Source organism: Ornithorhynchus anatinus, chromosome 1 (assembly GCF_004115215.2).
Source record: "Ornithorhynchus anatinus isolate Pmale09 chromosome 1, mOrnAna1.pri.v4, whole genome shotgun sequence".
Classification (NCBI taxonomy): domain Eukaryota; kingdom Metazoa; phylum Chordata; class Mammalia; order Monotremata; family Ornithorhynchidae; genus Ornithorhynchus; species Ornithorhynchus anatinus.
In genome coordinates, this window is record NC_041728.1 from 30,542,269 (window position 1) to 30,565,487 (window position 23,219).

Sequence of the window (23,219 nt, forward strand, 5' to 3'; positions counted from 1 at the left end):
TTCTCTTTCCATTAGGCCTCTCTGCCTTTCTGTAAAGCATTAAATTCATTCAATAGTATTTATTGAGTGCTTACTATGTGCAGAGCACTGTACTAAGCGCTTGGGATGAACAAGTCAGCAACAGATAGAGACAGCCCCTGCCGTTTGACGGGCTTACAGTCTAATCGGGGGAGACGGACAGACAAGAACAATGGCACTAAACAGCGTCAAGGGGAAGAACATCTCGTAAAAATTAAATGTCGTCATTCAGTTTAGACCAGTGGCCAGTCCAGCCTAGTATTGTCTCCACAGTTCTTGAAACGACTTTATGAAGGTTGCCCTCTTTGACATCCATCGTAAATGTTGAGGGATGTTACTGCCAGCCTCCCTAGTTTTCCCTCAAGCCACCCATTCCGTTCTTCCCATCCAGGAGTTTGTTCAAGCTCCTTTGAATCTGCTCATATTTTCAGGCTGCATAACTTCCCGTGATAACGAATTCCACGACTACCTGCTGTTTGAAAGAGTGCAGTAATCCCTCGGTATTTGCGGGGGCTTGGTTAGAGAAGCCCCCGCGAATACCATCTGTGCCTGACGACAGCTGCACTCCGAGCAGTGCAAGTTTATCCAACAATTCCCGGCCATCCAGGCTTCCCGGCGGGGGTGGCCGGCCAGCCTCTGAGAGGCAGGTCTGTGGCCGAGCAGAAGGGACAGCGGGGCGTGGGGCCGAGACCGAGGCCCCGTGCCCCGCTGCACTGACCAAGCCGAGCTGCGGACGACAGATCCGCGAATGCCAACTGACTGCAGTCTTCCTCTCGTTTGTCTCCCTTCCAACTTGGGTGATCCCTCGTTCTATCGTGGGAATTCGGGAACAATAATTCCATGTTTGCTCTGCCCACCCTTTCACAAACTTGTAGGTGTTAACCGTGTCCTCCCTCAGCATGTATCTCTCCAGACGGAAGACTCCTAACCTTTCCAATCTGTTCTCAGAGAGAAGCTTTACATCCCCGCAATCATTAGGTTGCCTTCCTCCAGCTCTACAGTGCTTGCTGCAGAGTAAGCCCATAATGCATATTGTTATTTTTTTATTTAGGTCAATGTCCGTCTCCCCCATTAGACTGTAAGCTGGTTGTGGGCAGGGAATGTCTCCCAACTGTTTTTAATTGTATTCTTCCAAGTACAATGCACTGTTACTGCATTGAGGTGGTGAGTCCATAACAAGCTGCCTTGTTCATAAATAATAATTCATTATTACTATTATCATCATTATAATAAATATATTATATTATCTTGCTGCACACACTAAGCACTCAAAGTAAATACAATTGACTGATTTCTCCTTTGAGCGCTTACTGTGTGCAGAGCACTGTAAGCACTTGGGAGAGTACAGTATAACAGACACATTCCTGCTGACAGTGTGCTTACAGTTTAGAATTATTATTAGTTGTATTAAGATACTGCAACAGGAACTCCACCCAGTGTTCCAGGTACAGAAGTACTATAATTTTATAGAGTGGTGATCCGTGCCTTTATTTTGTGTCGCTTGCCGATGTCTGGATATTGGTTAGCCTCATTTGTTCCTGCTTCCTCTTGGACCTACAATTTAAAAGAGCAAACACTGACTCTGAGCTTTCTTTCCCGAATAATGATGGATAGATCCGAGCCTACCATCATGTAATTGTAATTTGGGCTATTTTTTTCTCAAAGGGCATTACCTTGCGCTTGCTCACACTGACACCCATCTGCCATTTTTCAGCCCACTCAGTTAGCTTTATGAGCCCTTCCTGCAATTCATCCCATCTTCATGGCACTTCATCACCCAGAAGGGCTTGGTGTCATTTGCTAACTTGGACATTTTGCGGTATACTTTCTCTTCCGGATCCTTTATGAAAATATTAAACCCGCAGGAGCAGTGTGGTGTAGTGGATAGAGCCTGGGCCTGGGAGTCAGAAGGTCATGGGTTCTAATCCCGTCCCCGCCACTTGTCTTCTGTGTGACCTTGGGCAAGTCACTTCACCTGACTGGGCCTCAGTTACCTCATATGGAAAGTGGGGATTGAGACTGTGAGCCCCAGGTGGGACAGGGACTGTTTTCAACCCAAGTTGTTTGTTTCCACCCTGGTGTTTTGTACAGGACCTGGCACATAGTAAATGCTTAACAGATACTATAATTATTATCATTATTACCCTCCACTTGATATTCACCCCACCCTCAGCCCCACAGGACTTGTACATATCCCATTTTTCCAGGCAGTATCTAAAGTGATCTCCCTTCTCTCAAAGTCCACCCCCTCCACCTGCACATCCTACCCCCCTCCTTTCTCACCTTATCAGAGCATTTGTCCCCTCCATTCTTCCCTATCTGACTGCCACCTTCAATTGTTTGTTCCCCAGAGGCTTCTTCCTCTCTGCTTTCCAACATGCTCATGTCTCCCCATCCTAAAAAACCCTCCCCTGACCGCATAACTCCTCAAGTTATCATTCTATCTTCTTCCTACCTTTCCTCTTAAACCTCTTGAGCAAGTTGTCTACACCCCCCCATCTCAAGTTCCTCTCCTCCAATTCTATCTCTGACCCCTCTAATCTGATTTCTGAACCCCTTCGCTCCACAGAAACCACCCTTTCAAAGCTCACAAATGATCTTCTTGCCAAATCCAATGGCTTCTACTCCATCTTTATCCTCCTTGACCTCTCAGCTGTCTTCGACCCTGTGGACCACCCCATTCTTCTGGAAACGTTATCCAACCTCGACTTTGCCGACACTGTCCTCTCTTGGCTTTCCTCCTGTCTCTCTGGTCCCTCATTCTCAGTCTTTCACAGGCTCCTCCTCTGCCTCCCACTCTGTAACTGTGGGAGGCCCTCAAGGTTCAGTTCTGCATCTCTTTTTTTATTCTCCATCTACACCCACTCCCTTGGAGAACTCATTCCCTCTCCTGCTTTCAACTTCCATCTCTATGCGGATGATTCCCAAATCCAAATCTCCAGCCCTGATCTCTCTCCTCCTCTGCAGTCTCATATTTCCTCCTGCCTTCAAGACCTCTCTACTTGTATGTCCTGCCGTCACCTCAAACTTAGACTTAGCATGTCCAAAACAGAACTCTTATCTTCTCACCCGAACCCTGTCCTGCTCTCACTTTCCCATCACTGTAGACAACACCACCAACCTTCCTGTCTCACAAGCCTAACTGTGAGACTCATCTCTTATTCAATCTATCTCTAAATCCTGTCAGTTCAACCTTCACAACATTGCTGAAATCTGCCCTTTCTTTTCCATCCAAACTGCTATCCAATCCCTTATCCTCTTCTGTCTTGATTATTTTATCAGTCTCCTTGCTGACTTCTCTGCCTTCTTTCTCTCCCCTTCTAGTTCTTACTTCACTCTGCTGCCTAGATCATTTTTCTACCAAAATGTTCATTCCAAGTTTCCACACTCCTGGAGAACCTCCAGGGGCTGCCCATCCACCACTGCATCAAACTGAAACTCCTTACCATCGGCTTTAAAGCAGTCTCCTTGCTCCCTCCCATTTTACCTTTCTACTCCCCTACTGCAACCCAGCCCGCGCACTTCACTTCTCTAATGCTGGCCCACTCGCTGTACCTCGATCTCACCTCCTACTTCTCGCTCACATACTAACTCTGGTCTGGAATGCCCTTCCTCTTCATATCTGGCAGATTCATTCATTCAGTTGTATTTTTTGAGCATTTTGTGTTCAGAGCACTGTAGTCAGCACTTGGAAGAGTACAATACAACAATAAGCAGACACATTCCCTTCCCACAATGAGCTTACAGTCTAGATGGGGAGATAGACATTAATAGAAGTAAATTTCAGATATGTACATAAGTGCTGTGGGGCTGGGAGTGGGGAAGAATAAAGGGAACAAGTCAGGGTGAAGCAGAAGGGAGTGGGAGAAGAGGCAAGGTCAGGTGATCACTCTCCCCACTTTCAAAGCATTAGTGAAGGCACACCACCTCTGAGAGACCTTCCCTAACTACCCTTTTTCCCAATCCCTACTGCATCTTTGTGAGTTGCTCCCTTTATTCACCAATAGCCCCAAATTACTTATGTACGTATCCATAATTTATTTGTATTATTGTCTATCTGCTCCTCTGGACTGTAAGCTCATGTGGGCAAAGAATATCATATTGTGCTCTCTTAAGGGCTTAGTACAGTGCTCTGCACATAACAAGTGCTTAATACAATTGGTCCATAATTTATTTCAATTATTATTATTGCATTTACTCTGTCGGGCACTATTCTAATGCTGGGGTAGATACAGATTGATCAGGTCGAAGATAATCTCTGTCCCACAGAGGGTTCACAAAGTAGGAGGGAGATTTTTTTCCCACTCCCTTCTGCGCCTTCTTGACTTGCTCCCTTCATTCAGTGGTATTTATTGGACTCTTACTGTGTGCAGAGTACTGTACTGAACGATCGGAAAGTACATTTCAGCAACAGAGACCATCCCTGTTTATTCATCGTTATTCTCCAGTCCCTTAGCACTCATGCCCATATCCAGAATTTATTTTGTTTTATTTTATTTTTATTTTCTGGTGAAAATTGGTTTATAAATGCACCTAGTAAAAAAAAAAAAAAGGTTACCGAATTTGGGATGATTAGCGTAAATGCAAAGATGCAAATGGAAAGTCAGAAAATGTCAGGTAGCATTCAGAATCTTTTCCTGGTCATATAGGGTAATCGTTGAAAAACTAGAAGCTCTAAGATGTTTGGTCGCATGTCTTTTTTCATATTTCTGTTTGCCAACTTAGTTCCCTTCTTCTCGCCAGTGCTCCCAGTACAAATAAGCTCCTGCCTCTACTTATAGTCTCTTCTTTAAATCGTTCAATTGTATTTATTGAGTGCTTACTGTGTGCAGAGCACTGTATTAAGCACTCGGGAGAGTGCAATATAACAGACACATTTCCTGCCCATTCTCCAGTTCTTAGTGAAGGGCTCTGCACCCAGAAAGTGCTCAATGAATGCCAATGATCGATTGATTATTCATATACCCCCTAGTAACAGAGCCAGAACTCAGCAAATTGTTTTGCCTCTCCCAATCTTGGTTTCTTGTTGGGACCTGGGAGTCAGAAGGTCATGGGTTCTAATCCCAGGTCTTCTTCTCTGCTTTGTGATGTTGGGCACATCATTTTATTTCTCTGGGCCTCAGTCCCCTCATCTGTAAAATGGGGTTTGAGACTGTGAGCCCCACGGGGGACAGGGACTGTGTCCAACCTGATTAACTTGTTTCTACCCCAGTGCTTAGAACAGTGCTTGCCACATAGTAAGCACCTAACAAGTACCCTAATTATTACTGTTGTTGTTATATACCCGAGAGAATGCACAGCCTTTGACTCCCATTGGAGCTGAAAACCACATACTGTCTGATTGCCGCACATAATTTATCTCTGACAGGAGCTGAGAGCCTGCATCAGCAAAGACCTCATTGAAGCGGGTCAGCAGATACATTGATAAAGATGATAATAAAGAGTACTCTCTTTTGGCTCGAAAAATGGACTCTATTTCTGATAGTGATTTGCATATGTTTACAATACCTTGGCCCTATGCTGAACTTAAATGCTCTTAAAAATGAAAGGGGGAGAAATCAAATATTTTAAGAGGTATCAGGTTACTGCCCAAGCTTAACTTGCACATCATCGTGATTAAAAATAATGTAATAGGTGTGCCGGCCGGTGGCACTTGGTTACTTTTAGACTTTTCCCCCTCTATGCATTGGTAAGAATTTCCCTTTTGCAGTTAACTTTTAGTTAGTGCTCTGGGTTCAGAAATATTCATTAGTCAGTGAAGCAAGGGCATTATAATTAGTTTCTTTTTGTATAGTTTCCACTTCCAAGTGCCAAGGAATTGCTGATCTGCAGCTTTTCTAATTACTGGAGGTGTAATTTGAGATCTGAAACTTAATATGCCAGTTATCCTCCAAAGACACATTCTCTAGTCTATTTAGAAGCAAAACATGTTCACTGATTAGTAACAAACAGACTGAAATTAAAATGCAGAAATGTTTTACTAGGAATCAGAGAATGCATTTCCCCCAATTAAATGGGGATGTAACTTATCGCTCAATCAATCGGTGGTATTTATTGAGCGCTTACTGTGTGCGAAACAATGTACTAAATGCTTGGAAAAGTACAAAATAGCAGAGTCGGTAGATGTCTTGGCCGCTCACGGAGAGCTTATAGTCTATAGGAGGAGACGGGTCTGGAAACTGATCTGTGGACAGGGAAAACGGTAGAGTATAAGAATATTTACGTAAGTACTGTGGGCCTGGGGAATGTTGATGCAGATAGGAGAAATAAAAGGGTTAGTCTGGGTAGGCCTCTTGGAGATGTGATTTTTACAAAGGTTTTGAAGGTGAGGAGAGAGACTGTCTCTATTTCTTTTTATTAAATTCTGTTTCCCCCTCTAGACTGTGAGCTCACTGTGGGCAGGGAATGTCTGTTTGTCGTTATATTGCACTCTCCCAAGTGCTTAGTACAATGCTTTGCACACAGTAGGCACACAATAAATACGATTGAATGAATAATTAAATTCAAGGGGGAGGGAGTTCCAGGCCCCCAAGAGGAAGAGGGCAAAGGGTAGATGGAGGCATTCACTCAATCCCCATGGTACTGATGAAAGGGGTTTTAAAATTTATGAAAAAAACCTGGCTCTAGCAAAATGTGTCAGCAAGCTGATGAGCAAACCTTTAAAAGTTCAACATTGCTGAGGCTAAAGCATTAGATGGATCAAATTGGGCCAATAACCTTGGGACATTGCTAGTCAATAAAATATGCTTTAGTCATCATTGAATCGACCCAGCTAGATCCCAACTTTGCCTGCAAGGTGTCAACAGTTTCCTTTCCTGGTTGTGGCTTGTGGCCTTCCTTCAAGTGCTTAGTACAGTGGTCTGCACACAGTAAGTGCTCAGTAAATATGATCAAATGAAGTAATATTCAAGGAGAACATGAATGTTAAATTGTTCATTGGTTTATTCAGTCATATTTTATTGCGCACTTACTGTGTGCAAAGCACTGTATTAAGCACTTGGGAGAGTAAAATATAACAAACACATTCCTGTCCACAGTGAGCTCTGTCTAGAGAACTCATCATTCCTTTAGAAGATGTACATAAAGCTTAGGTAAATATGAGGTGGTTTAGACATTTACTTAAAACCCACTGGAGATAATCATTCATTCAATTCTATTTATGGAGTGCTTAGTGCATGCAGAGCATTGTACCAAGCGCTTGCACTATATACCTGTGAGTAAATGTTGCTCCTCCAATTTGTTCCAATTATAAAATGGTTCAAAGTTTTAAGGTCTATAATTTCCATAGTGAAACATGACTCAATTTGTTAAATTTAATTTTGCCCGACAAGAACAACTCGATAAGGTTCTGTTATATTTTGTCTCAAAATTGACTGACTTTATTTTCACTACCAACCCTAGGCTTCATCCACTCCCGTGCTCAGCTTTTGGCGGAAATCCAGGCCCCAGGCTGACTTTGGCCATTTCAAATTCATCCTTCCTTTCTTATACTTCTTTTGTCAACTCCATGCCAGTTATCCCCTCCATACAATTGCAAACTCTTCCCCAATCCCTGAGAATAGTGCTCTGCATTCAGCCCAGAGGAATGATGGATTAATTACACTATGAATATCGGTCTCTCCTTGGCTTCTTGGCCATGAGCTAACCTCAGCTTGGATTTGTGCCAGACTAACACATCAGACATGTGCCTGAGAAACAGTGGTCCATTGTGTGACCTAGGGCAAGTTACTTCATTTCTCTGTGCCATTCTCCTCATCTGTAAAATGGAGATTGAGACTGGGAGCCCATTTAGGACAGGGACTGTGTCCACCCCAGTGCTTAGTACAGTAAGTAAGCATTTAACAAATGACATTTATTATCATTATCATCAGAATTGGGTGTCGTACCCTGCACACTCCGCTCCTCTGCTGCCCACCTCCTCACCGTCCCCCGTTCTCGCCTATCCCGCTGTCGACCCATTCTCCCATTCTCTCCTAGACCCCCTCCAATCTGGCTTCCGTCCCCTCCACTCTACCGAGACTGCTCTCTCTAAGGTCACCCATGACCTCCTTCTTGCCAAATCCAATGGCTCCTACTCCATTCTGATCCTCCTTGACCTCTCTGCTGCCTTTGACACCATCGACCATCCCCTCCTCCTCCATACCTTATCTCACCTTGGCTTCACGGACTCTGTCCTCTCCTGGTTCTCCTCTTACCTCTCTGGCCGATCATTCTCGGTCTCCTACGCCGGAGCCTCCTCCCCCTCCCATCCTTTAACTGTTGGAGTTCCTCAAGGGTCAGTTCTTGGCCCTCTTCTGTTCTCCATTTACACTCACTCCCTCGGTGAACTCATCCGCTCTCACGGCTTTGACTACCATCTCTACGCAGATGACACGCAGATCTACATCTCCGCCCCTGTCCTCTCCCCCTCCCTTCGGGCTCGCATCTCCTCCTGCCTCCGGGACGTCTCCACCTGGATGTCGGCCCGCCACCTAAAACTCAACATGAGCGAGACTGAGCTCCTCATCTTCCCTCCCAAACCCGGTCCTCTCCCAGACTTCTCTATCATCGTCGATGGCACGACCATCCTTCCCGTCTCTCGGGCCCGCGATCTCGGTGTCATCCTTGACTCGTCCCTCTCGTTCACCCCACACATCCTATCCGTTACCGAGACCTGCCGGTTTCACCTCTACAATATCGCCAAGATCCGCCCTTTCCTCTCCACCCAAACGGCTACCTTACTATTACGGGCTCTCGTTATATCCCAGCTAGACTACTGTGTCAGCCTTCTCTCTGACCTCCCTTCCTCCTCTCTCGCCCCGCTCCGGTCTATTCTTCACTCCGCCGCCCGGCTCATCTTCCCGCAGAAACGATCTGGGCGTGTCACTCCCCTTCTTAAACAACTCCAGTGGTTGCCTATCGACCTCCGCTCCAAACAAAAACTCCTCACTCTAGGCTTCGAGGCTCTCCGTCACCTTGCCCCTTCCTACCTCTCCTCCCTTCTCTCTTTCTACCGCCCACCCCGCACGCTCCGCTCCTCCGCCGCCCACCTCCTCACCGTCCCTCGGTCTCGCCTATCCCGCCGTCGACCCCCGGGTCACGTCCTCCCGCGGTCCCGGAACGCCCTCCCTGCTCACCTCCGCCAAACTGATTCTCTTCCCCTCTTCAAAACCCTACTTAAAAATCACCTCCTCCAAGAGGCGTTCCCAGACTGAGCTCCTCTTCCCCCTCTACTCCCTCTGCCATCCCCCCTTTACCTCTCCGCAGCTAAAGCCTCATTTTCGCCTTTTCCCTCTGCTCCTCCACCTCTCCCTTCCCATCCCCACGGCACTGTACTCGTCCGCTCAACTGTATATATTTTTGTTACCCTATTTATTTTGTTAATGAATTGTACATCGCCTCGATTCTATTTAGTTGCCATCGGTTTTTACGAGATGTTCTTCCCCTCGACGCTGTTTAGTGCCATTGTTCTTGTCTGTCCGTCTCCCCCGATTAGACTGTAAGCCCGTCAAACGGCAGGGACTGTCTCTATCTGTTGCCGACTTGTTCATCCCAAGCGCTTAGTACAGTGCTCTGCACATAGTAAGCGCTCAATAAATACTATTGAATGTCCCCCGGGCCACGTCCTCCTGTGGTCTTGGAATGCCCTCCCTCCTCACCTCCGCCAAACTCACTCTTCCCCTCTTCAAAACCCTACTTACAGCTCACCTCCTCCAAGAGGCCTTCCCACACTGAGCTCCCCTTCTCCCTCTACTGCCCCCCTTCACCTCTCTGCAGCTAAACCCTCTTCTCCCCCCATTTCCCTCTGCTCCTCTCCCCTTTCCCTTCCCATCCCCTCAGCACTGTACTCGTCCGCTCGACTGTATATATTTTCATTACCCTATTTTGTTAATGAAATGTACATCGCCTCAATTCCATTTATTTGCTATTGTTTTAATCAGATGTTCATCCCCTAGATTCTATTTATTGCTATCGTTCTTGTCTGTCCGTCTCCCCCGATTAGACTGTAAGCCCGTCAAAGGGCAGGGACTGTCTGTGTGTTACCAATTTGTACATTCCAAGTGCTTAGTACAGTGCTCTGCACATAGTAAGCGCTCAATAAATGTTATTGAATGAATGAATAAAATCCTTGCTCTCAGCAAAAAGTTTGAGAAGAGGACTTTCCCCCACATTGCCTTATTGAATGAGGATTAATTCCAAGAGATAGCACACACATTCTCCATTTGCAAATCTGTTCATAGTATCTGTAGAAGTCTTAAATTATTGGCTTGGGGTCAAGGCAGGTATATCAACATTTATTTCCAAATCAAATCCACTGGTTCTGAAGTCTTTGACCGTGCGAGTATTTTGAGAAGGCAAACATGTCGACAAAGAAGCCGACTTTTGCCTCCAAGCTGCAGGTGGAGGCTTAAGCTATAGTAGTTTTAAAATCAATGGAATGGATAAAAATAGAATTTCTTTGTACTATTTTTTTGAGGGAATTCTTAGTTATGAGAGAGTTTTAGGACATCTGTTCCTCAGTGATTGGTGAACTGGGATTATTTTCAACTTGGTTTAATAATTTGTTGGAATCACTGCTGTTGAGATTAATCTTTTTTACCCTATCACTAAACCCTACTTAACATGAATCATTACAGCATAGCAATTTTCATAATTTATAGTCTCTTAATCTCCTGGTGTATAATAATTGGACTTCACAATGATGCACTTTTTACAAAAGCGCCTGCTGTACACTTCTTTAATGCAACCAGGAGAGAAATCTAAAGCAGACTAGTCTTTTCTTCTGTAACGAAGACCACCCCCCTGCCGCATTATGGAAAACCCACATTGTAGCATTCACCTGTTGCTGTAGGCATGCGCACAACCATTTCTCCCCACACTATATCAGGTCCTCTCCCGGCATGCACGTGTTGTCATTCGTTCAGCCTTAGTATATTTGTGTCACTTCTGGTAATTTTTTAATGGTATTTTAGCATGTACTATGTGTCAGGGAGTATACTAAATGCTGGGGTGGATGCAAGGTAATCAGGTTGGACATAGCCCACATCCCACATGGGGCTCACCGTCTTAATCCCCATTTTACAGATAAGGGAACTAACTGAGGCCCAGAAAAGTGGGGGGGAAATGATGGTATTTGTTAAGCGCTTGCTATGTGCCAAGCACTGTTCTAAGCACTAGTATAGATACAGGGTAATCAGGTTTTCCCAGATGGGGCTCAGTCTTAATCCTCATTTTACAGATGAGGTAACTGAGGCACACAGAAGTTAAATGACTTGACCAAGGTCCCACAGAAGACGCGGAGCCAAGATTAGAACCCAGATCCTTCTCACTCCCGGGCCCGTGCCGTAGTCACTAGACCACGCTGCTTCTGCTTATCTTTCCTCCGGCCATCATTACCTGCAATAATTAGTATTTATCTTCCCTATTCATATATAGGCTTGAGTACAGTACTCTTATACAGCACCTGGGACTCAGTAAGGGCTCAATAAATGCCATTTGAAGAATAATTGCTTAAATAGCATTCCCTAATTATTCATCACATTCTACTCAAACACACAGTAAAATTACATGTCGTAGCAGAAGTAACTGTTTTAGTAACCACTATTTCCCCTGGAGCTACAAATAGATTCTTTCCTGTTGGCCTGGATGCACTCAGTAACCCAGGTGGTGAGGTGAAGGGTCTCTGGAGATCAAACGCAGTAGGAGCTAACATGGGATTACAGGGAGAAAAGTCAATTAATCTTCCCTTTCTTACATGTCAAATTAGATCCCTAGTTTGCATAAAGATTGTGACATCAAGAGGCCCACTGCAAGTGGGACAGGCCCTTTTAGCATGGAAAAGATGTAGCTTTAAGTGAATGCAGTGAAGTAAGCAACGTGGCCTAGTGGTTAGGACATGGCCTGTGAGTCAGAAGGACCTGGGTTCTAATCCCGGCTCTGCCACTGGTCTGCTGCATGACCTTGCATAAGAAACTTAGCTTCTTTACCTCATCTGTTAAATGGGGATTTGTACGGTGAACCCAGAGTGGGACAGGGACTGTATCCAACCCAATTATCTGGTATCAGCCTCAGTGCTTCGTCTAGCGCCTGGCACAGAGTAAGCACTTAACAATTCTTATTATTAGGTGAAGTGTCACTCAAAAATTGGCCTTGTCGAAAATTGTCCTTGTCGGACACACTCCCGTGAAGTAACATGATGTTTAAAAAGAAAAGATAGTGATACTAACTAGTTAATACTTTGGACTTTCTTGATTTCCCATTCATCCTTTTGTTTTCTTTCTTGTTTAGTGAGCGACAGCTGCTTCAGGAACCTCGCAGAAGATCGGAGTGGTTTAAACCTCAAGGACCTGGTACAAGATCCTTCTTTGTAAGTGTTTGATTCTAAGTGTTTACGTACCTTAATGTTGTATCAGTTTGAGAGGAAATATCGACTCAATGGGAAAACAGTGGATCAAATTTTGCTCTGTGGGCGACTTGTGTTTTCATGGAATGCTGTGATTCATGTCCAGGCATCTCTCTTGGAAGACGTAGGGACGATGAACTGATCCATTATTTTACTTTCCAGGAGCAGAGATCATAAATACAGGCTATTACCAATAGAAGAGTTGGCTAGTGTACTGGCTAGAAGGCAGAATTCAGTGACAACTTTCAATTCTGGGTTAAGAATTAAACTCTGCAATTGTAAGAAAAATTTCCCCTGTGTAGGCTGAGCTTTACTGAGGTTTAGGTGTCTGTCTGTCCATAGTGCTGTGCTAAGTCAGCAAAGGGATTCATCAGGCAATCAATTGGATTTATTGAGGACTTAATATGTGCCGAACACTACACTGTTTGGGAGATTGATATAGCAGAGTTGGTACACATTCCCTGCCCACAATGATCTTACAGTCTAGAGGGGGAGACAGACAATATAAATAAATTATGGCTAGGTACAAAAATGCTGATGGGCTGAGGGAGGGTTGAATGAAGTGTGCAAGGGCAAGCAGAAAGGAGATGGAGAAGAGGAAGTGACGACTTGATTGGGGAAGGTCTCTTGGAAGACACTGTGCTTCAAATAAGCTTTTGAAGGAGGGGAGAGTGATCATCTCTTAGATGTGAAGAGGGAGGGTGTTCCAGGCCAGAAGCGGGATGTGGATGAGAGTTTGGTGGCAAGATAGATGAGATCAAGATAGATTGAGTAGGTGGGCATTAGAGGAACGAAGTGTGCGGGCTGGGTTGTAGTAGGAAAGTAGATGAGAGGAAGGGGCAAGGTGATCGAGTGCTTTAATGGCGATGGTAAGGAGTTTGATATGGAGGTAGATGGGCAACTGCCGCAGGTTCTTGAGGAGTGGGGAAACATGGGCTGAATGGTTTTGTAGAAAAATGATCTGGGCAGTAGAACAAAGTATGGACTGGAGTGAGGAGAGACAGGAGGCAGGGAAGTCAGAAAGAGGCTATGATAATCAAGGTGGGAGAGGAGAAGTGCTTAGATTAACATAGTAGCAGTTTGGAGAGGAAAGGGCCGATTTTAGTGGTTATAAAGGTTGAACTGACAGGATTCAGTGAAAGAATGAATACGTGGGTTGAGTGAGAGAGATGAGTCAAGGATAACGCTAAGGTTGCGGGCCTGTGAGACAGGGAGGATGGTGGTGCTGTCCACAGTGGTGGGAAAGTCAGTGGAGGTGACGTGGTTTGGGTGGGAAGATAAGGAGTTCCATTTTAGACATGTTACGGGTGAGGTGTCGACAGGATGTCCAAGTAGAGGTGCTCTGAAGACAGAAGGAAACGCAAGACTACTGAGAAGGAGAGAAATCAGGACTGGCGATGCAGATTTGGGATAGAGATGGTAGTTGAAATCGTGGGAACAAATGAGTTCTCCAAGGGAGTGGGTGTAGAAGAACAGAATGGGGAATTCATAATTATTTATAGGTTATCTTGTGTTTGAGCCTCAAGAGCATCATCACCTACATGGAGAAAGAAATTCTGGAGCTGCCATTTCAAGGACTGATGATGCTCATAAGCTTTGGAGCTGGAAGCATTTCCTGGCCGGATTTAGCATTTTCTGACCCCCTATTGCAGATATTTTATTCATCTTTAAGTCTGCCTGGAAGAGGTTGAACAAGTCTTTACTTCGTAATTTCTTTCCCACAAAGAAATTTCAACTAGAATTGACTGACTAGTCATAGAGTAGCCTACGGATTTTAATGACTCCTCAGGCCAGATAAATCTGCTTAGCGATTTCCAGAATTCTCATCTGTTAAGGTTCTCAACTGCTGTTGTACTGGGTGTGAACATAGTAAAGGGCGTTTGGAGTTGCTCTCTGCTCCATCTGTACGTCTGCCACACTGCAAAGGTCACGTGCTGTAACGTGTTTTGGTTAGAAACCACTTTGATTTGAGGTAGTGCGCAGTTGACTGTATTCGATAGTCTTTTCAGAAGCAGCGTGGCTCAAGTGGAAAGAGCACGGGCTTGGGAAGTCAGAGGTACTGGGTTCTAATGCCGCCTCGGCCACTTGCTTGCCCAAAGTCACTCAGCAGACCACTTAGCTTCTCTTTACCTGTTACCTCATCTGTAAAATGGGGATTAAGACTGAACCCCAAGTGGAACAACCTGATTACCTTGTATCTCCCCCATTGCTTAGAACTGCGCTTTTTAAGTCCTTAACCAAGACCATTATTATTATTATTATTAATAGAAAGCAGTGAAAACCTTGAGTAGTTTCCACAGGCGGCCCTCCTTTTGTTCTTGAAGATGGTCATTGTGGTGGCATTTTTGTTCTGGCTTGTGTTCCATTTGTAATCCTCTGATGGCATTTTGGCCAAAATTTATGAAGAGGTATGTGTCAGATTCAGATTCTTTTCAGTTTGTCACAAAGAGGTTCCTCCCGAAAAGTTAGAACTAAAGTCACATTTTCGGCTATGTATGCATGCTTTGAAGGGCCTCTCTCTTAATTATGGAAGGCATGTTCAATCTATCAGTAAATCTGGTATTTATTGAGCACTTATTCTGTTCAGAGCGCTGTACTGAGTGCTTGGGAGACTAAAATGCAACAGAGTTGGTAGACACGTTCCCTTGCTCACAAGTAGCTTACAGTCTAGAGGGGGAGTCAGTCATTAAAATAAATTTCAGATATGTACATAGGCCTTGCAGAGCTGAAGGTGGGGTGAATATCAAGTGCAGATCCAAATGCATAGGCGATGCAGAAGGGAGGAAGGAGAGAAATGAATAACTTCGAAGAGATGTGATTTCGATAATTTCCAGCGGTTACCCATCCACTTCCACATCAAAGAGAAACTCCTTATCGTCAGCTTTAAAGCCATCAATCACCTTGCCCCCTCCCACCTTACCTCACTGCTTTCCTATTCAGTCCACACACTTCGCCCCTCTAATGCCAACCTACTCATTGTACCTCGATCTCATTTATTTCACCTCCGGGATGTCCACATCCCGCCTCTGGCTTGGGACATCCTCTCCCTCTTTATATTTGACAGATGATCACTCTCCCCACCTTCAAAGCTTTATTGAAGTCACACCTCCTCCAAGAGGCCTTCCCTGACTCATTTACTCTTCCCCCACTCCCTTCTGTACTGCCCTCATAGTTGGATTGACCCCCTTTATTCACTCCTCCCTTAGCCCCACAGCACTTACGCACATATCCGTAATTGATTCATTTATATCAATGTCTGTCCTCCCTTCTAGGCTGTAAACTCGTTGCGGGCAGGAAACACGTCAACCAACTCTGTTATACTGTACTCTCCCAAGTGCGTAGTACAGTGCTCTGCACACAGCTTGATAAATACGATTAATCGATCGAAAAGGCTTTGAAGGTGGATTGCCATATATGAAGGTTGGGGTGTCGGGACCAGGGGTGATGAGTCAGTGGCAAATTAGACAAGATGGAGGTACATTGAGAAGGTAGACAGACGTAAGAAGAGTAAAATGTGCCTAATGGGCTCTAGTAAGGAAATCAGCGAGGTAAGGAGGGAGTGGGCAAACTGAGTGTTTAAAAGCTGGTGGTAATGAGGTTCTGTTTTAGGCGGAGATTGTTGGGCAACCACTAGAGCTTCTTGAGGAGTGGGAAAACGTGGGCTGAAAGTTTTTTTAAGAGAGAAATGATTTAGGCAGCAGAGTGAATTAAGGACTGGAGTGCGGAGATAACAGGAGGCAGGGAGGACAACAAAGGAGTTGAGGCAGTATTCTAGGTGGGATGTGATAAGTGTGTTGTGGATCAGCATAGTGGCAGTTTGGATGGAGCGGAAAGGGCAGATACTACAGATGTTGTGAAGGTGGAACTCACAGGATTTGGTGACAGGTAATGTGGGCTGAATGAGAGAGCTGAGTTGAGGATAATGAAGAAGTTATGGGTTTGTGAAGCAGGGAGGAGAGTGGTGTTTACAGCGATAGGGAAGATCAGAGGATATCAGGTTTTGAGTGGGAAGATGAGTTTGGGACCTGTTAAGGTTGAGGCGTCAGGCGGACATCCTAGTAGAGAAGTCCTGAAAGGCAGGTGGAAATGCGAGACTGGAGGAGATAGATCAGGGCTGGAGATGTAGATTGGGGAATCATCTGCCTAGAGATGGTATTTGTATCCATGCGAGTGAATGAGTTCTCCAAAGTGGTTGTAGACGGAGAATAGAAGGGGACTCAGAACTGAGCCTTGAGGGACTCCCAGGGTTAGAGGATGAAGGCAGATGAAGTGTCCTTGCTCTTAAAGTCTGAGGAAAGATCAGAGAGAGAGAAAGTGAACCTGGACAGGACAACGTTAGTGATGCCAAGGTTTGATTCCAGGAGAAGGGGGTGGTCGACAGTGTCGAAGGAAGCTGAGAGGTCGAGGAGGATTGGGATGGAGGCGAGGCTGTTGGATTTGGCAAGAGTTTTTGTTCAGGAGTTTATTGCAGGGTTCTTGCCATAATTATCATGACCCTGGATGGTAATGATAATTGCATTATTCATGTGTCTGAGATTTGTACTGCCTTGTGCAAAACCGAACACGGAATAAAATACAAATGCAACCTCCTATATTCAGCATTCCCTACCGCAAAACTGAACATAGAATAAAATACGAATGCACCCTCCTATATTCAGCATACCGTACCGCGTAAGAGGAGATCGAGAGAGGCTAGCTAGGTTCTGTTTGCTGGCTCCATCAATCCTTCGGTTATTGGAGCGGACTAGAATTATAGATATACACATCAAAACAAACAGGAATTAATATAAAATAAAATTATAGATATATATACACAAGTGCTATGGCAGGGGAGGGGGTAGAGCAATGGGAGCAAGACAGGGTGAAGGGGAGCTGAGGAAAAGGGGGCTTAGTCTGTGAAGGCCTCCTGGAGGAAATGAGCCTTCAGGAGGGCTTTGAAGGGGGGAAATTTGATTGTATGACTGCTTATAGTATATCTATCCTTGTGCCCCATACTTGTGAACTAGCGCTTGGCACCCCCCCCCCCCCCCTTTTAATGGTATTTGTTAAACCCTACTATGTGCCAGTCACTGTACTAAGCCCTGGAGTTGATACAAGCTTTTTCAGGTTAGATGAAGTCCTTGTCCCACGTGGGGCTCATTGTCTAAGGTAAGCACTTAAATACTACAATTCTCATTTTCTTGATTGTTATTTTCAGGGCACAATCAGCCACTCTGCAGGAGAAAAGCAGCGTACACAAAGGGGCTTTTCCTCCGGTACAACCCTATATGAAACCAAAGCCCTGCTACAGATTCACCCAGAGTGGGGTGTAGCTTTCCATCCATAAGAAGGAAAACTAACTCTTTGCAGGATTCCCCAATAGCTTCTGGGAAATGTAGGCATAACAGTCGCTCTGTTCTTTGGGTTTTGTGGTTTTTGGCTTTTCCTTCTCTGCAAATCCCTTTCTAGCTTTTAACCATGCCTATTGGAAAGCACTTTTGTGACCTCCCATCTAAAACCCATCAGTTAGATGCTATGTGCCAGGGATTAAACCACCTTCTGGGAAAGATATACTCATAATAATTCAAACATGATACCTGGTCCTCAGAGGACTCGGTCTAAAAGGGAAGAGGACTGACAACAGAGGAAGAGCCATTAAGTATAGTAGCAGAGTGGAATAGGGAAGCAGTATGCTCTAGTCGAAAGAGCGCAGGCCTGGGAGTCAGAAAGTCATGGGTTCTAGTCCCAACTCTGCCACTTAGTAGTAATAATATTAATAATTATGGTATGTAAGCACTTTGTGCCGAACATTGTTTTAAGCGCTGGGGTAGGCACAACACAGGTTGTCCCACATGGTGCTCACAATCTTAACCCCCCATTTTACAGAGGAGATAACTGAGGCATAGAGAAGTTAAGTGACTTGCCCAAAGTCACACAGCAGACAAGTGGCAGACCCGGGATTGGAACTGATGTCCTCTGACTCCCAAGTCTGTGCTGTGTGCTTGTCTGCATTGTTTGCTGTATGACCCTGGGCAAGTCACTTCACTCCTCTGGGATTGAGACTGTGAATCCTATGTGGATCAGGAACTGTGTCCAACCTGATTTGCTCGTATGTGCCTCAGTGCTTAGTACAGTGTGTGGCACATAGCATTTACAAATACCACAATTATTATCATTAGTAGTAGAAATAATCAGATAAACACTAGCAACTTCATTTTAAATTCATTCCAGTGCAGAGCACAGTGCTCGGCATATAAGAACATGTACATATGTGTGATTTATTTCTATTAACGTCTGCCTCCCCCCCAGACTGTAAGCTTGTCATGGGCAGGGAATGTGTCTATTGTTGTTTTGCACTCTCCCAAGCACTCAATAAATACGACAATGAAGAACTCAATCGATGCCATAACAAACAGACTGCATTATGGATGAAGTTTCCAGGCTCCTAGCCAATCCCAAGAGAGCTGTCTTTGGTCCAAGGGATAAAATCTTCCCAATGTTCAAGTAGCTAGAAAGGTAAGCTGCAGCTCCAGCTTCTTCCAGCACAACTCCTGCAAGAGGGAAATAAGCCCAGTAATAGCAGGTAGGGGGAAGCTGGTGCCATCCGAAAAATCCGCAGTTTAGTAGCAAACAGCATGACCCTGGCTCTCTTCAGATTTTGCTTCCATCTTTAGTGTTGCGTGTTTCTTATCTTGAGCTGAATATCTCCCAAGTGCATAGTACAGTGCTCTGTACGCGAAAAATGCTCAATAAATACGATCGAATTGAATGAATATGTAAGAATAGATTTTTGTAGGCATCTGTTTTTTGATAATCATGAGGATCAGGGCGTTAATATAGTTCCTGGCTAGAAGGGTTTTTTGGGGTTTTTTCCCTCACTAAGCCACTTTCATCAAACCTGTCTTGTTGGTATTTCCTTGACATGCCCACAGTTGTAATGTCTGCATGATTACCTGTTCCCTGAGACTTGGACTACTTGTGTTTCACATGGTTATGTGTAATTGGGGTTCCTTGTTCATAGGGAGCTGCAGTGATATTATCACAGAGCACCTTGCAGATCGCACCTGAAGAGGTTCCAATACCAGGCTCGGCTACAGGATGGGGAGTCAAGCAAAGGCCTACCCGTTCCGTTCCTAGCTTGGCTGGTGGCTAGCAAGTAGAGGCAGTCTGCTGCAAGTCAAAACTCCGCTGTCCTGGGCAGCAGCAGTATGGGAGAGGGTTGAGGGCAGAGACTCATGTTTATTGTGCAGAAGGCGGCAGTGGTAAACCACTTCTGTGTTTTTACCAGGAAAACTCCATGAATCCACTACCAGAATGATTGCAGGTGGAGAATGGGGTGTTCTGGGAGAGATGTGTCTGTGGAGTCATTATGGGTCAGTAGCGACTTGACAGCATAAGACACTGGGCCAAACGCTGGGGTAGATGCAAGTTAATCAGGTTGGACACAGCCCCCGTCCCAGCGTGGCTTAGTGGAAAGAGCCTGGACTTGGGAGTCAGGTCATGGGTTCTAATCCCAACTCCACCACTTGTCAGCTTTGTGACTTTGGGCAAGTCATTTGACTTCTATGTGTCTTAGTTAACTCATCTGTAAAATGGGGATGAAGACTGTGAGCCCCACATGGGACAACATGATCACCTTGTCTCCCCCCAGCACTTAGAACAGCGCTTTGCACATAATAAGCGCTTAACAAAAACCATCATTGTCATCATCACCACCTGGGGCTCACAGTCTTAATCCCCATTTTAAAGTTGAGGGAACTGAAGCCCAGGGAAGTAAAAGCGACTAGCCCAAGGTCACCCGGCAGCCATGTGGTGGATTAGAACCCAGGTCCTTCTGACTCCACCAAGCCACGCTGCTTCTCATTAAGCCCCGCTGGTTACATTGATAGCCTGGATTTAGCGGAATGGTCAGTCCAGCATGGGATTCCATGTTTGCTTTTATCCACACCTGTTGGAGTATTGTTTTCTGGCTGGGATCTGGCTAGCTAATATCCATTTGGTCAAAGCTTATGGGTGCTAAACATTAAACAATATTCTCTTTGTCCTGCTTCTGGATATCATCTGCTACTCTTTCAATTTGGGGTGCATGATGTCTTTATTTGGGATGTGAAATAATGTGGGTGGTTTTGAGAAAAGCAGCATGGCTTAGTGGAAAGAGCCTGGTCTTGGGAGTCGCAGGATGTGGGTTCTGTTCCTGGCGGTGCCACTTGTCTGCTGTGTGACCTAGGACGTCACTTAACTTCTCTGTGCCTCTGTTATCTCATCTGGAAATGGAGATTAAGACTCTGAGCCCCACGTGGGACAACTTGATTACCTTGTATCTACCTCAGTGCTTAGAACAGTGCATGGCATATAGTAAGCACTTAAAAAATACCACAATTATTATTATTATTTAGCTTGGGATCCAATCCCATGAAAAGCTATCACTAGAAGCAGTATGGCCCAGTAGAAAAAGAGCATAGGCCTTGAGAGTCAGGACCTGGGTTCTAATGCTGGCTTTGCCTCCTGCCTGCTGTGCGACATCGGGCAGATCATATAACTTCTGTGCCTCAGTGTCCTCTCTCAAATAGGGATTAAGTACCTATTCTCCCACCTTCTTAGTGAGCCCTATGTGGGACGGAGAGACTGATTACCTTGTATATATCCCAGTGATTAATACAGTGCTTGGGCCATGAAAAGCACTTAACAAGTACCACAGTTATTATTATCATTACCATTAATATTATCCTGCTGGATCCATCATTTTTTAAATTCCGTGTGACAATATAACTGCCCTCCCAAGGATTGAGCTTCCCATTATGATCAGCATGTCAGATTTTGGACTCTATCTGATGAGCCTATCCAGATGCTCACAAATGTTTTTTTGGTTCTCTGTTGCTATTTGTCACCGTCAAAGCATATGCCCTAATGATGACAACAAAACATTTCTGCTTTAGAGGCAGGCGTAAGGCTGTCAGTCACTTCTACTTCTGAGAGATTTGGGAGGCCAGAAACTAAGGACTGTGATTGCAAATCCAACATCTGAATGATGTTTCTTGGAAGAGAGAAGACTTTCAGACAAAAGGTGTGCTTAACACCTGCCTCTATGAACTGATTTAAATCAATCAGTTTGGTGGATCAGAAACTATGGGGATGGAAAGAGAGGAAATGATGATGATGGTATTAAGCGCTTACTATGTGCCAAGCACTCTTCTGAGCACTGGGGTAGATACAAGGTAATCAGGTTGTCCCAAGTGGGGCTTAGTCTTATAATAGAGTTTCTTGAGGAGTGGGGTAGCATGAACTGAACACTTTTTTGTAGAAAAATGACCCAGCCAGAAAAATATGAACTGGAGTGGAGAGAGACAGGAGTCAGGGAGTTCAGCAAAGGGGCTGATGCAGTAATCAAGGCAGGAAAAGATGAATGCTTGGATTAACTTGATAGAAGTTTGTCTGGCAAGGATAAGGTGGTTTTTAGCGATATAGTGAAGATCGAACAGACAGGATATGGTGACAGATTGAATATGTGGGTTGAATGAGAGCCATGAGTCAAGGATACTGCCAGGTTACGGGCTTGTGAGGCTAGGAGGATAATGATGCTGTCTACAGTGATGGAAAAGTTGGGGGAGGACAGGGTTTGGGTGGGAAGATGAGTTCTGATTTGGACATGTTAAGTTTGAAGTTTTGGTGGGCCATCTAAAATAAGTATATTCTGAAGGCAGTTGGAAATGCAGGACTGCAGAGAAGGAAACAGATCAAGGCTGGAGATGTAGCTTTGGGAATCACCTGCACAGAGGTGGTAGTTGAAGCCATGGGAATTCTCCAAGGAAACAGAGTGTAGATAAATAGAAAGAGAGCAAGAACTGAGCCTTGAGGGACTCACACAGTTAGGGGTTGGGAGGCAGAGGAGTGCATGCCAGAGAAATAGGCTATGAGCATCCAGAGAGATAGGAGAACCAGGAAAGAATATCAGTAAAGCCCAGGTGGGATAATGTTTCCAGAAGAAAGGGTGGCAGAGAGAGACCATGCAAAAGCAGCTGAGGGGTCGAGGAGGATTAGGAGTAGAGGCCATTGGATTTGACAAGAAGGTGATGGTTGGTGACATTTGAGGGGACTTTGGAATAAAGGGGGCAGAAGCTAAAATGGAGGGGGTCAAGGAAAGATTTAGAGGATGGAAAGTGGAGACTGCTCAAGGAGTTTGGAGAGGAATGGTAGGAGGGAGGTGGGGCAATAGATGGAGGGAGCCGTGGGGTCTACCAAGGGATTTTGTTAGGATAGGGGAGACATGGGCATGTTTGAAAGCAGTGGTCAGGAAGAGAAGAAGGATGGGGGCAAACATTTTGGTAAGGTATATATGATATATAAGAATGAAAGGCCAAACCAGGAAGAACAATTGTATCTTTATATATAATATATACACCTCCAGCCTGGTCCTCTCCACTTTAAGACATATAGCTTTGGTTGAAATTTTGTTTTGGCAGGCGGAAATGTTTTGTAATGCAAACCTTTACTTCATCCAGAGCCAAGGAAGAAGGATTTGTACTGTGCATTTTTGGTCTTGATTCTCTTGGTTAGTTATATTGCAACTTGTCGGGAAGGCATTTCCTCTTGCCTTCAAGACGCATCTACTTGTCTGTCCCGCTGGCACCTCAAATCAAACATGTCCAAAACTGAACTCCTTATCTTCAAACCCAAACCCTGTCGTCCCACTGCCTTTCCCATCAGTGTAGACATCACCAGTATCCTCCCCTTTTCTCACAAGCCTGTACCTTTGGTGTTGTCTTTAACTCGTCTCGCTCATTCCACCCACCTATTCAATCTGTCACTGAATCCTGTTGTTTCAACCTTCCAAAACCTTCCC

The 23,219-nt window shown here is 45.0% G+C and overlaps 1 protein-coding gene across 7 annotated transcripts in view; it reads left to right on the forward strand.

The window, feature by feature from the left end:
• GPHN (gephyrin) overlaps positions 1–23,219 on the forward strand; it is a 684,869-nt gene that overhangs the window by 190,022 nt on the left and 471,628 nt on the right. For all 7 annotated transcript variants that reach the window (XM_029059894.1, XM_029059899.2, XM_029059912.2 and 4 more), the window contains exon 2: positions 12,286–12,364. In XM_029059894.1, coding sequence (XP_028915727.1) covers positions 12,286–12,364 — 79 coding nt within the window. The remainder of the gene's footprint in view (positions 1–12,285; positions 12,365–23,219) is intronic.